Consider the following 13,968-nt stretch of genomic DNA (forward strand, 5'->3'; position numbering starts at 1 on the left):
GTGTAAGCGTAAAGCCAAGTACAGTGAACTACAGAGGAACATAAGCTCACTGCTTAGGGACTAGAGTAGGAGTGCTCACCCCTTGAACTCAACCCTCCCCCCTACGGGACATCAGAATTCATTACCCCAGGAGCTGATTCATGGTTCGGTCCCACACCATTGGAGAGCTTTAAAGCTAAGCTATAGGTATTTGCAGCCATAAACCACCAACGGGTACTGTACATCTAAACGGACTGGGCTAAATTACAATACAAATAAAACTGTGGCAGAAGGGAGAGTTAAGTCGAGGTAGGTGTGTGTGTGTGTGTGTGCACATTTTTTTTTAAACAATTGTGGTTGAGGTGGGGTAATGCTCCGTGCAGTCAAATCAGGCTATGGAACTGTACGTGAAACGTAAGGAGATGTAAAGCAATGAATCATTTTGAAGTCACTTAGCGTGCCAACCCCCCCCCATCCCCCTTCCTTCTCAACCCCCCTTTCCATTCACTCTCTTTAATTAACCCTCCCTCTCCCCTTGGGGCACACACAAATACACACAGTCGAAAACACACTCTCTCCAGATCACTAACGCGCAGAGCAACGTGCATACACAATCAGCATCTGGCCATCCGTCTCCTAGAGCCTGTTATTTCTCCTAGCGTCCGTGGCTATAATGTCATTGCTTTGAACCAGAAGGCTTGGTGACGTAATGTTCTCCTCACACCCCCAAACCAACAGCTTCTTCCTGCCTTGTTCTCTCACTCTCTATCTAATTCCATTTTTTCGCAACCCTCCTTTTGATGCCGAGTCATCATCTGAGGAAGAAATGCACAAAAAAAGGGGGATCACAATGAAGTGATCAGTTTGGGGGAAAAGGGGGGGGGACAAACACAAATGAACCGTAGCAGTCGTGGAACAGAGAGAGCAAATATAGGAGTGAGCCAGTGAGCCAGATAGCCACAGTGGCTGGAAAGTGAAAGAGAAGGCAATATAGTAGGGCTAGAGGATATACTGTATCTAGGGGACGGTAGTAGAGGGAGGGTAGAAAGAGAAATATTTAACACTACCCTCAATATACCATTCAGACAGAGCCAGACCTCAGCCCGAATGAGTGAAGAATGGCTCACCGAACCCGGCCTGTTGCATAATTAAGGTGGATATTACTACTGCCTACCCCAGTTAAGCCTATGGGCAGAACCTGCCATGAAACCTAATGGCCTCACCCTTTTTCACAGGGAGAAAGACTCTTGAATATGTTTCCCCGATACAGCGCAATGGGCAAGTGGCTGAGTCCAGTACAGACTGTATGAAACCAGTACAGACCATATGAAACCAGTACAGACCGTATGAAACCAGTACAGACCATATGAAACCAGTACAGACCGTATGAAACCAGTACAGACCGTATGAAACCAGTACAGACCGTATGAAAACAGTACAGACCGTATGAAACCAGTACAGACCGTATGAAACCAGTACAAACCAGTACAGACCATATGAAACCAGTACAGACCATATGAAACCAGTACAGACCATATGAAACCAGTACAAACCACACAGGTGCTGTACTCATTCCGCAGGCCATAGGGATTCATCCAGTTCAACCCGTATGAAACCAGCACACACCAGTACAGACACAGGTTCTGCACTCAGTTCGAAGGGGATAAGGCTAAATCCAGTAATCCGCACGACAAACCATACATACGGGTTCAATCATTCCAGGCTAGCATTCCATCCATTGTCCCTAACACCAGTCGGCTTGTGTTGTCACCCCCCGGGCCTCTCATATCCAGGAGTTTTATGGTCTTCCACTGGCATGGAGTGCATTGTTTGTTGCCTATGGGCCCTGTGGTATCATGGCTGTAGAGTGGTATAGGGGTTAGGGAAATGGCGTTGGGAGAAGATGATTAGAATACAGGTCAGAGTTGCTGTACGCTGTGGCTCCCCAGAGATTACTGTCAAACACACAGCTGTATGAATGGATAATGAATATCCTGGCCTGCATGAGCAGTTTGAGCTGTAAATACTGGACGGAACTCTGTAGACACGTTATCTATCCAGACATTAGCATAGAGGGTTTACATCCTTGAACTCCTCCTCCCCATATCTATTTGTCTTGGTTGTCAACGGCTTACAGTCCTAATAGGTTTTACAACATGAATGGATGTCCTTATATTTCCCCTCCAAAAAAAAAACCCTGCATCTTGTGTTGACGGTCGTATTGCACGTTCAGCTCCAACATGAATCTTCTGTGATGATCATATAGCATGGTCAGCTCAAAACGCTCTCCGGGAAAACAAGATAACCGGTGGCCATTAATAACTGCACTGCCCATGAAGGAAACGGACGAGCAGAGCCCACAGACAGCGTGATCGTGTCCGGTCTCTCTTTCTGGCCGTCTAAGTGTTGCCAGACTCTCTGCTCTTGTCCAGAGCAGCACAAGGGCTTATGAGGAACTGTCTGTCCCTGTCTTACTCCAAACGGCATCCGCCGGCACTGTGGCACACCATTAGCAGGAGTGTGATGTACAGTCAGATGTGCTCAAAGCATCTCATGACCCAGAAGTCAGGACCCTCCCTAATAAGCTTAAAGGTGACTTGACTAGCCCCCTGACACACAGAAGGACATTCACACACACACACACACACACACACACACACACACACACACACACACACACACACACACACACACACACACACACACACACACACGCAAACACACACACGCTCTTCATACCCACACAATCGTATACACACTCACACAGAGTAAGATTCAATTCAGTTTTGTCAAAGCAAACTGCTTTTCAAGGCACTCCGTGACCCCATGTCTGACAGAATTGTAATTTCACGTAGTTAAAGACGTCTTCCTCCTGCTACAGCATCTACTGTAGGTACAGCTCGATGCACTTGTAATATATACATTGTCAGACAGACTGGCAGTTACGATATTTATCTTATTATATTTATATATATATATAAACAACCATTTTTTTTTTGTAAAAAAATTCCCTCGAGGTGATCTGTCTTGTCTCCAAGGACGTCCCAGGAGAACAACGGAACAAAAACAGGGTTCCCTGAGCTTTAAGCGCGTAAACATACCTCGTTTTCTTTCACACAAAAAAATGTACTCCCAATTGCCTCACACTGAGCACAGCAGTTAGTTGTGCAACGCTACTTTTAAGTAGTTAAGACAAAATGGTCTGAAGGGTTTGCCTGGATGAAATACAAATCATTACTTTACGCACTAGTATTTCTCATTACATTTTGCACCAAATAAGGACACACAAGAAGCAATATTCATCATTTCCTACTGATTTTTGTGGCTGTAAATAAAGAACATCGCATTCCAATTTATTGGGGATGTGATGCATTACCTCACGCATCGTCTTTGCATGAAAGTAATTTGGTGGTGGAAATTGTACTGGGAACAAACCTTGCCCCATAGCACTCTGCATACAAAGGAGCAATATTATTTCTATCAATAATTGCTACTCTAAAATACATATCACATTACATTTGCTGAGGGTCATTTGGTGTCATTCTTCATTCCCCATATGCTGCGGCTATGGTTGGTGGGAGGGGAAGGAATCAATGAATGCTGGCCTGCTCGGAGGAAGCACTGAGGTATTTAACAGCGTCTGCTCTCTCCGCAAAGAAGTCATCAACAGGCTAACCGGTGACCTTGCTAAGAATGTTTTGAATAAACATGACCTTCGTTAGATTTAAAGAGAAGCTGGTGAAGGGAGTTATGGGTAAAGGGGCAGAGGATGATAAGATATATTTTTTCCAGGAAATGACAGGGGAAGAAGGAAAGGTAAAAATCAGGCAAGTGGGAGAGCGAGAGGGGTGGGAGGGGAGGTGGATAAGACGAAGGAGAGACATGAGGACAGACCAAGGACGGTGGGTGGGGGGGGTGCCCAGTGGGTTATAAGATGCTGAGGGTCTTTTGCTCCCTCGACCCCCCTTGGTATGTTCCTTCTGCCCTCTCTTTCTCTCTCTCTTCTCTCTACCATTCCATCTATCTCCCACTCCCTCTCTATCTATCCCTGGCCTGTCCCTCTCTCCCGCTCCTATCTATCACACTCCCCCCGTTTGTTTCTCCTTCTCTCCTCTCCTGCCTCTCTTCCCTCTATCCTACTCCCTCCCATTCCCTTGTGGCTCCCTCAGTCTGTCACACGCTTCTAAGGGTTTCATGTCTCCAGAGTCCCATTTGGCCAGGCCTAATGAGTTGGTATTTAGCTGGCTCACGATCCTCAACTTTGACCCCAGGGGAGCTGGCGGATTACAGGTCTCCGCCGGTGGGTGTCTCGGTTGACACGCCACAATACAGAATCAACAAAGGTGCCTATCTACACGCCCCATGCAGTGCCACCAAAGATGAACGGCCTGTTGCATTCCCGGGCACAACGTAAACCCCCCCAAAGACTGACCTTATTGTTACACAAAGCTTTATGAACAGCTTTATTAAATCCATGTGTCTGACAGTAGAGCCATCTATTTGAGGTATATTTATGTAAAATGCCATGGCTGTGGTTTTGTGGTTTGGTGCTAAGGTGGAATGAAAGTTGTTTGAAGGTAAAGAGAGACAAAGAAATTGGCAGGGTCTGTACACAAACACACCTATCGCAGGGAAAGTACACCTGGGAAGAACGAAAGACAATAGAGAAGAAAAAAACTAATCGATACCAGAGACGACACACACACACACACACACACATAACTCTTTATTTCAGTCTCTATAAATTGTCTTCCTCTTATGCCTCATTCAGCTCCCTCGCTCTCTCGGTTTCTCTCTCTCTCTCTCTCTCTCTTTCTCTATTCCTAGACATGTTCTGAACATACTGTACTGGGTTTTGAGCCAAAAACCTGCCTCTGTGAAAAAGGTCCACAGACGTATTCATAGGCTCTGTCAGACTCGCCCAACCAGCTGCCAATCAAGCGACCAACCAATAAACCTGCCTGTCAGTAGAACTGACTAAGAAAAAAGAAAAAACACAGCTGATCCGAGATGTGTAATCATTTGTGTTGGTCGGTGTCGTCGAGTAGCTGACTGAAGCTCAATTGCTCTCCTTAGAGGAAGCGAAATGAAGACAGACAGTTTCCAGTTGTACTGGTACAAGAGGCTGTGTGTGGCCTAGCAGGTCGAAGCAGTGACTTCATCAAGCCAAAGTGTGCAAATGAAATGTCAATTTACATTTGGACAAAAGGGATTTACGATCAATGCCTTTAGCCAAATGTTAGCTCTCTACGATAAGGGAGACGGAATTTACGACCCGATTAAAACGCAATGTTAACAGAAAGCAAACCAATCTGTTCCACAGTGTTCTCAACAACTATTATCGCTAGTATTATTTAGAGAGTATCAGCCCCACTATCGTCAAGAATAGAGACTCTCCATACCAAACTGTTTGCCCAAGCTTTAAAAAAACAAAAAAAATAATAACAATCCAGGTTGGGGTCTCCTGAATGCATTTGATCAAGACGACCCCCAAAAAAAAAAAAAAAAAACATGTAACCTGAAGACTTTGGAAAGAGTGCTCAGCTCACAGTAAAGAACAAGTATTAATTCACAGGCATTTTTGTTGTTCATTATCGTGGGACATTATCAGGTTTTGTGCTTTAGAAGTAGAGTAGAGATTGCAACACCTACACTATAGCCATGATATACCACAGGCCTGTTTGCAATGGCTAGATACTGGCTGGTTGCACTGTAGATATGCAAACAGTGATACAAGAGGCACCATTAAACACCCGTTCTGCGAGTCACCGAGGCAAAGAAGCTCGAGTTGGTTGTCATTGAAAAGTCTTACTAGCTACACACAGCCGATAAAAACAGAAAAGGAGCATTAATGAATGTTGAAAGTTAATTTGAACATTAGATATATCGGCTCCCAGATAGGCTTGTGTTAAATGAGACGGCGCCTTCTTTGGCCAATGGGATCTGATACCGAGAAGGACTGCCTTTAGGCCTACATTTAGCCTCGCCTACTGTAGGCTAACTGACTAGGCTACGTAGCCAAACGCCGACATTAGAGCATTTGGAATGAAGATGTGGCTCCGAAGTTTCGGAGTGGCCTTCAAACAGGGTCTGGGTGAGTCGAAGGTGAGGTTCCCGATCACATTGTTCTGTCACGTACGTTCAGGCGGTCGTCTTTGGATGCGACCTTGAGGCAGACCCCCACCTCCAACTCACTCCTTTGACGTTAAGTCGGTTCGAAGGCTTATAATCCCCCCCAAAAAAATTCAGTCAGGAAAGCTGAGAAGGTCTCATGGTGGGTTCCCTGGGTGTAGCCAAGCCAACCAACAATTTCACCACCATCACCTTGACCACCATCACCATGGAGGAAAAGCAGGGCCACTTGGCTTGTCGCTAAAGAAGGTGACGCTAAAATGGCCTCCTTTCCTCCGCTAAGCAGAACAGGTGATTTCAGTCCAAGGCCCCCACTAACATACCTAACAATGTCATGCAGCCAACAACAAACCATTCATTCATACACAAGTGACTCAATGAAACACCTCAGACTGAGTGCAATTCTCAGGGATGAAGAATCACTTTTGTAAAGGTGTACTCGATATGAGAGGACATCCTGCTTTCTTTTCCTTGTCTGTGGTAGGGTTTGTGTTCATTAGGCACCAAACAGTAGAAAACAGGCTGAAACAGGAAGGAACTACCTGGACTCGTTTTCTGTTGCTTGAAACGTTTTCCATCGTGTGCCCTAATGAACACAACCCACCCCTGCCTGGAATTTGGAAGCACAGAGCTGAATCCTCAGGTGACACTACAGGTGCAGCCCTCCTCCTCTTCCTCCTCTGTCTCCTACTCAGTGGACCTGAACTTCTGAGTGTCACATTACTCTGGTGATTTACTGTGACAAGTCCCCCACAAGTCGAGAGTTACGCAGAGCTGAAACAACTGTCTGAAAGAAGCCTCCCCTGAGTGACTTGGGTGTGCCATTGTCAGATTTGGTTCTCTACATAAAAGGGTTCCTCTGGGATAACAGTCATTCAGAGGCCATGATATCAGCTGATGACAAAACGGTAAGATGTGTTTCAACATCCTTCCCAGATGAAATGGATGAAATGGAGCATTTTGGATTAGCCCTAGCTCCACAATGGGTTTCACTGAGAGAAAAAAAAAAACGAAATTAGAATGTGTGGACTGTTGCATATTGTGTGTGTGAAAATTGATGACACGTGAAACTAGTTTCATTATAGTCCAATAGCAAATCCCACCCGCTTTCATGCACACATGTCCAGTCCAGAATAACTAACAAAAGAAAACATGTCGGGTACAATGTCATCAACTGAACAAGGAGTTTTCGAGCTCCAGTCAAGATTCCATATTGTCAAGCACTTGAGAAAACCCGAACATGGAAAGTGTCCCTTCAAGACTATCGCATAATGATCAATAAAAAAAAACCTGTTTCAACTTGCTCCAGGATAGAAATAAAAGGCCTACAATATGAGTTGTCACAAGAATCAGTGTGCCCACGGACCGTTTAAGGATGCAAATGCTATTGAAACATGCCACTAGCCCTACAGATCAAGCATTTACTCAATATACACCAGTGGGGGTCGGTGCCGTTTATGATGAGGGAGGACCATTTTAATTTTCATGAGCACGGCCTTGTTTCTATTCCAGCATATTGGATGACTGTCATTCGTATTCCATTCGCCCAGCTCAATGTAACATCGAGAGGTTTAGGCTACTCCTGTACATAATACTCGAAATTGGCCCTTTACCCATCATGAGGTTGCTACAACCTAGCCTACGAATGAACGTTTTACAATGTAGGTGGCACAGGTCGAGAGACATTAAGAGTCATCAAGGTGACTGATGGTGACACACATTCAACACCACATTGCACACTCTTGCCTGCATCTAGTTCATCTAGGTTATAATCATTACTCCAACAGTTGCAAACGAGAGTTTCTATTATCCCCGTTTCATTTTGTTTGCTTCCGTTTAAGAAACATTTTTTTTTTCAACAGAATCGGCAGAATTAATATCCACATAGCCTATAGGGTGTGTTCATAAATTCACTCAGAGTGAACTCAGAGTTCGCTGTGGGCGTTTGTAAATTCAGAGAGCTGTCAGATTGTACGTTTGTAAATTCAGAGCGTTTAGCTTTCGGAGCGTTCAGAGCACACACTGGACTCTCTGGCCGACGAGTAGGGTTGATCCAAGCATCCTGACCTCAAAACGTCAGTGAAGAACTTAAGTTAACTGGCTAAAGTTGGCGAGCTTGCTAGCTACTTCCAGACACAAATTAGAGAACACCTCACTCTGTCCATTTCACTCGCCCTAGCCCAGACTAGAGTGCTCTGAAATCAGAGTAGATAGAGAGTAGATAGCCAGAGTGAACGAACCCATAAACCACAATCACTTTGCTCGTTGTATGTATAATTCCTTCTTACATCTACGTTCTCTCCTCCTCTGACCTTTACCCTTTGCTTGTGGACTTCAATGCACAATACAACAGCTGTCTACTATCAGGGGGGGGGAAAACCTTTCCAAGCCAAACTTTCCTACCATAACTGCTACACACAGTCTACATCGTTTTCACTAAATTAAGGTCATAGTCAACATAGCTACTAGAACTAACGCATTAGTTAACCCGCTACAATCATGCAACACAGTTAGTTACACCGGTGGGCTCCGGTGGCAATAAATGAATAAAAACCAAAGGCTTACCTTGACTTGGAAGAGTTCCCGTGTTGGATAGCCATAGCCAGCTAGCTAACATAGTATTCCTCTCTGAACCGGGTGTTTGAGTAGGCTAAACTACCTAGCTACATTTGCTAGCTAAGTAAGTAAAAGTTTTTAAAATAAAATATATATATATATATATATATATATATATATATATATATATATATATATATACAGTGCCTTGCGAAAGTATTCGGCCCCCTTGAACTTTGCGACCTTTTGCCACATTTCAGGCTTCAAACATAAAGATATAAAACTGTATTTTTTTGTGAAGAATCAACAACAAGTGGGACACAATCATGAAGTGGAACGACATTTATTGGATATTTCAAACTTTTTTAACAAATCAAAAACTGAAAAATTGAGCGTGCAAAATTATTCAGCCCCTTTACTTTCAGTGCAGCAAATTCTCTCCAGAAGTTCAGTGAGGATCTCTGAATGATCCAATGTTGACCTAAATGACTAATGATGACAAATACAATCCACCTGTGTGTAATCAAGTCTCCGTATAAATGCAACTGCACTGTGATAGTCTCAGAGGTCCGTTAAAAGCGCAGAGAGCATCATGAAGAACAAGGAACACACCAGGCAGGTCCGAGATACTGTTGTGAAGAAGTTTAAAGCCGGATTTGGATACAAAAAGATTTCCCAAGCTTTAAACATCCCAAGGAGCACTGTGCAAGTGATAATATTGAAATGGAAGGAGTATCAGACCACTGCAAATCTACCAAGACCTGGCCGTCCCTCTAAACTTTCAGCTCATACAAGGAGAATACTGATCAGAGATGCAGCCAAGAGGCCCATGATCACTCTGGATGAACTGCAGAGATCTACAGCTGAGGTGGGAGACTCTGTCCATAGGACAACAATCAGTCGTATATTGCACAAATCTGGCCTTTATGGAAGAGTGGCAAGAAGAAAGCCATTTCTTAAAGATATCCATAAAAAGTGTCCTTTAAAGTTTGCCACACGCCACCTGGGAGACACACCAAACATGTGGAAGAAGGTGCTCTGGTCAGATGAAACCAAAATTGAACTTTTTGGCAACAATGCAAAACGTTATGTTTGGCGTAAAAGCAACACAGCTCATCACCCTGAACACACCATCCCCACTGTCAAACATGGTGGTGGCAGCATCATGGTTTGGGCCTGCTTTTCTTCAGCAGGGACAGGGAAGATGGTTAAAATTGATGGGAAGATGGATGGAGCCAAATACAGGACCATTCTGGAAGAAAACCTGATGGAGTCTGCAAAAGACCTGAGACTGGGACGGAAATTTGTCTTCCAACAAGACAATGATCCAAAACATAAAGCAAAATCTACAATGGAATGGTTCAAAAATAAACATATCCAGGTGTTAGAATGGCCAAGTCCAGACCTGAATCCAATCGAGAATCTGTGGAAAGAACTGAAAACTGCTGTTCACAAATGCTCTCCATCCAACCTCACTGAGCTCGAGCTGTTTTGCAAGGAGGAATGGGAAAAATGTTCAGTCTCTCGATGTGCAAAACTGATAGAGACATACCCCAAGCGACTTACAGCTGTAATCGCAGCAAAAGGTGGCGCTACAAAGTATTAACTTAAGGGGGCTGAATAATTTTGCACGCCCAATTTTTCAGTTTTTGATTTGTTAAAAAAGTTTGAAATATCCAATAAATGTCGTTCCACTTCATGATTGTGTCCCACTTGTTGTTGATTCTTCACAAAAAAATACAGTTTTATATCTTTATGTTATGAAGCCTGTAATGTGGCAAAAGATCGCAAAGTTCAAGGGGGCCGAATACTTTCGCAAGGCACTGTATACAGTGTATTCGGAAAGTATTCAGACCCATTGACTTTTACCACATTTTGTTACGTCACAGCCTTATTCTAAAATGTATTAAATATATTTTTTACTTATCAATCTACACACAATACCCCATAATGACAAAGCAAAAACAGGTGTTTAGATATTTTTGCAAATGTATTAAAATACATAACAGAAATATCTTATTTACATAAGTATTCAAACCCTTTACAATGAGACTCGAAATTGAGTTCAGGTGCATCCTGTTTCCATTGATCATCCTTGAGATGTGGTAAATTCAATTGATTGGACATGATTTGGAAAGGCACACACCTGTCTATATAAGGTCCCACAGTTGACAGTGCATGTCTGAGCAGAAAAACAAGCCATGAGGTCGAAGGAATTGTCCATAGAGCTCCGAGACAGGATTGTGTCGAGGCACAGATCTGGGGAAGGGTAACAAAAAATTGCTGCAGGTCCCCAAGAACATAGTGGCCTCCATCAATATTAAAATGAAGAAGCATGGACCTAGAGCTGGCCGGCCATCCCAAACTGAGCAATCGGGGGAGAAGAGCCTTGGTCTGGGAGGTGACCAAGAACATGATGGTCACTCTGACAGAGCTCCAGAGTTCCTCTGTTGAGATGGGAGAACCCTCCAGAAGGACAACCATCTCTGCAGCACTCCACCAATCAGGCCTTTATGGTAGAGTGGCCAGACAAAAGCCACTCCTCAGTAAAAGGCAAATGACAGCCCGCGTGGTTTGCCAAAAGGCACCTAAAGGACTCTCAGTCCATGTTCAAGATTATCTGGTCTGATGAAACCAAGATTGATCTCTTTGGCCTGAATGCCAAGTGTCACATTTGGAGGAAATCTGGCCCCATCCCTACGGTGAAGCATGGTGGTGGCAGCATCATGCTGTGAGAATGTTTTTCAGTGGCAGGGACTGGGAGACTAGTCAGGATCGAGCGACTGATGAACGGAGCAAAGTACTGAGAGATCCTTGATGAAAACCTGCACCAGAGCGCTCAGGCCCTCAGACTTGGGTGAAGGTTCACCTTCCAACAGGACAACGACCCTAAGCACACAGCCAAGTTTCTGTATGTCCTTTAGTGGCCCAGTCAGAGCCCAGACTTGAACCCGATCGAACACCTCTGGAGAGACTTGAAAATAGCTGTGCAGCGACGCTCCCCATCCAACCTAACAGAGCTTGAGAGGATCTGCAGAGATGAATGGAAGAAACTCCCCAAATACAGGTGTGCCAAGCTTGTAACGTCATACCCAAGAAGACTCAAGGCTGTAATCGCTGCCAAAGGTACTTCAAAAAAAGTACTGAGTGAAGGGTCTGAATACTTATGTAACTGTGATATTTCAGTTTTGAACATTAATGAGGGTGGGGGAAACCATTTAATCAATGTTAGAACAAGGCTGTAACATAATAAAATGTGTAAAAGGTGAAGGGGTCTGAATACTTTCCAAATGCACTGTAATACGAAATATCACGCTCTCTCTTGCTTCTCCTTCATTTTGAAATGAATTATTGTCTTTCTCTCTCTTTGAGTCAACTACTCACCACATGTTATGCACTGCATTGCTAACTAGCTGTAGCTTATGCTTTCAGTACTAGATTAATTCTCTAACCCTTTGATTGGGTGGACAACATGTCAGTTCATGCTACAAGAGCTCTGATAGGCTGGAGGACGTCCTCCGGAAGCTGCCATAATTACTGTGTAAGTCTATGTAAGGGGGTGAGACCCATGAGCCTCCTAGGTTTTGTATTGAGGTCAATGTACCCAGAGGAGGACAGAAGTGGTACCCTACAGAGTGCTGCTGAGGCTACTGTAGACCTTCATTGCAAAACAGTGCATTTTAATAAATTATTTGGTGATGTGAATATATTTTGTATAGTTTTATCTAAAAAGGATTACTTTTTTAATGTTTCACTATTTTTATTTTTATGAAATTCATTGAGGAGAATGGTCCTCCCCTTCCTCATCTGAGGAGCCTCCACTGAAATACACACATCAGTGCAAGTAGGATAGTTTGCCTAAAGAATTCTGACAAGATCAGAGCAAATTACCTTGTGCACAGCTCAGAATTGCAATTCAAAGAGCTGTCTCCCAATGAATATAGTGGGGAGAACAGCTGACAGATGGGTATTGGGTACATACAGAAAGCTCCAGGATTGATTCAACATCTGAAAGCTGTCTTGGGCAAATAGCAGGAGATGTGGCAGGGAAAAGGCTACAAAGTGTTCTCCCTGGACAAGAAGACAATAGAAAGGACAAAGGCACACATGCGCATAAACCGACTTCAAATGAAGGCAATGTGGTCGACATGGCATATTAATGAGGAATGGTTTTGTGCCCAGATGCACATGCGGATTTTGGTGAGGTAAGAAAGGTCCACATTTCTTTCATCACTAATGTAAGTTATGTGTGGTGACTCAGAACGTGTGTGTGTGTGTGTGTGTGTGTGTGTGTGTGTGTGTGTGTGTGTGTGTGTGTGTGTGTGTGTGTGTGTGTGTGTGTGTGTGTGTGTGTGTGTGTGTGTGTGTGTGTGTGTGTGTGTGTGTGTGTGTGTGAATAAAATCTCGTGCCGGTGTGTGTATGTACAGTAGGCTATGCATGTGCAATGTGAGTCTGGAAATAGTCAGAGCTCTTAGAGTGTGCACGCGCATCAATGACAGAGGGGTCAAAGTCTCGCGCACCGGCCGGTTGTCGCCTATCCATCAAGCTAGCTACCCATACGAGTCGACACATATATAGCCTCGGGAAACGCTACGCCACTATTCCGGTCCCCGTGTATAACATTCAGCCGAATTTGAAGGGCAAATCTTGGAATACTTCTTAAAGAAAACCTAAACATATCAGCCTCACAGCAAGGAGTAAAATACTCACTGTTTTTCAGGAGCCCGACACTCTCTTCTCCCCTCGTCTCTCCATCCACAATACATCCATTCCTCTTCTGACCATATCCTGCGGGTGATCTCCCGATGTGTAGCCTATATATTGAAATGTTGCACCGATACACAGTGTCGAGCTTTTCTGTACTCAGCGAACCTACATGTTGCTGACTACCTCTCTTCCTCCCTCTTTCCCCTCTCACCAGTTATTTGGTTAAAATTCCGTATATACGCCTCGTCACCTAGCAACCTCTCTCTTCATCACTCCCGCGACACGTGTTGAATGCTAAACTTGTCGTTGTGGAACATTTTTTTACGAAGGAGTAGATACACACTCAGTGGTGTATCAGTATGCAATCAAGATATTTATTAAAACTCTCTCTGCCTGTCTCCCTCCCTCCCCTCTCTTTTTCCCCCTCCCCTTAAACCCATATGTAAACCTCTATCCCTCCTCCCTGCTCCCTCATCTCCTCTCTCTCTCCAAGCAAAAGAGAAGCCAGTTCATAGCCTACCTTAAAAAAAACACTAAAGATAATTCAAGCCTTGCGTTTTGCGGTTATGTTTGTCCTAAGGGAATACATGATA

At 44.1% G+C, this 13,968-nt stretch overlaps 1 protein-coding gene across 1 annotated transcript in view; it reads right to left on the reverse strand.

Annotated features, from left to right (window-relative positions):
* The window catches only part of LOC118397686 (glutamate receptor ionotropic, NMDA 2D-like), a 54,895-nt gene extending 41,127 nt beyond the window's left edge, over nucleotides 1-13,768 (reverse strand). Inside the window, exon 1 of the mRNA XM_052470487.1 lies at nucleotides 13,379-13,768. Coding sequence (XP_052326447.1) covers nucleotides 13,379-13,434 — 56 coding nt within the window. The 5' untranslated portion in view covers nucleotides 13,435-13,768. The remainder of the gene's footprint in view (nucleotides 1-13,378) is intronic.
* Between the last annotated feature and the right edge of the window lie 200 nt (nucleotides 13,769-13,968).

The sequence above is a fragment of the Oncorhynchus keta genome, chromosome 19, assembly GCF_023373465.1.
Source record: "Oncorhynchus keta strain PuntledgeMale-10-30-2019 chromosome 19, Oket_V2, whole genome shotgun sequence".
Taxonomy (NCBI): domain Eukaryota; kingdom Metazoa; phylum Chordata; class Actinopteri; order Salmoniformes; family Salmonidae; genus Oncorhynchus; species Oncorhynchus keta.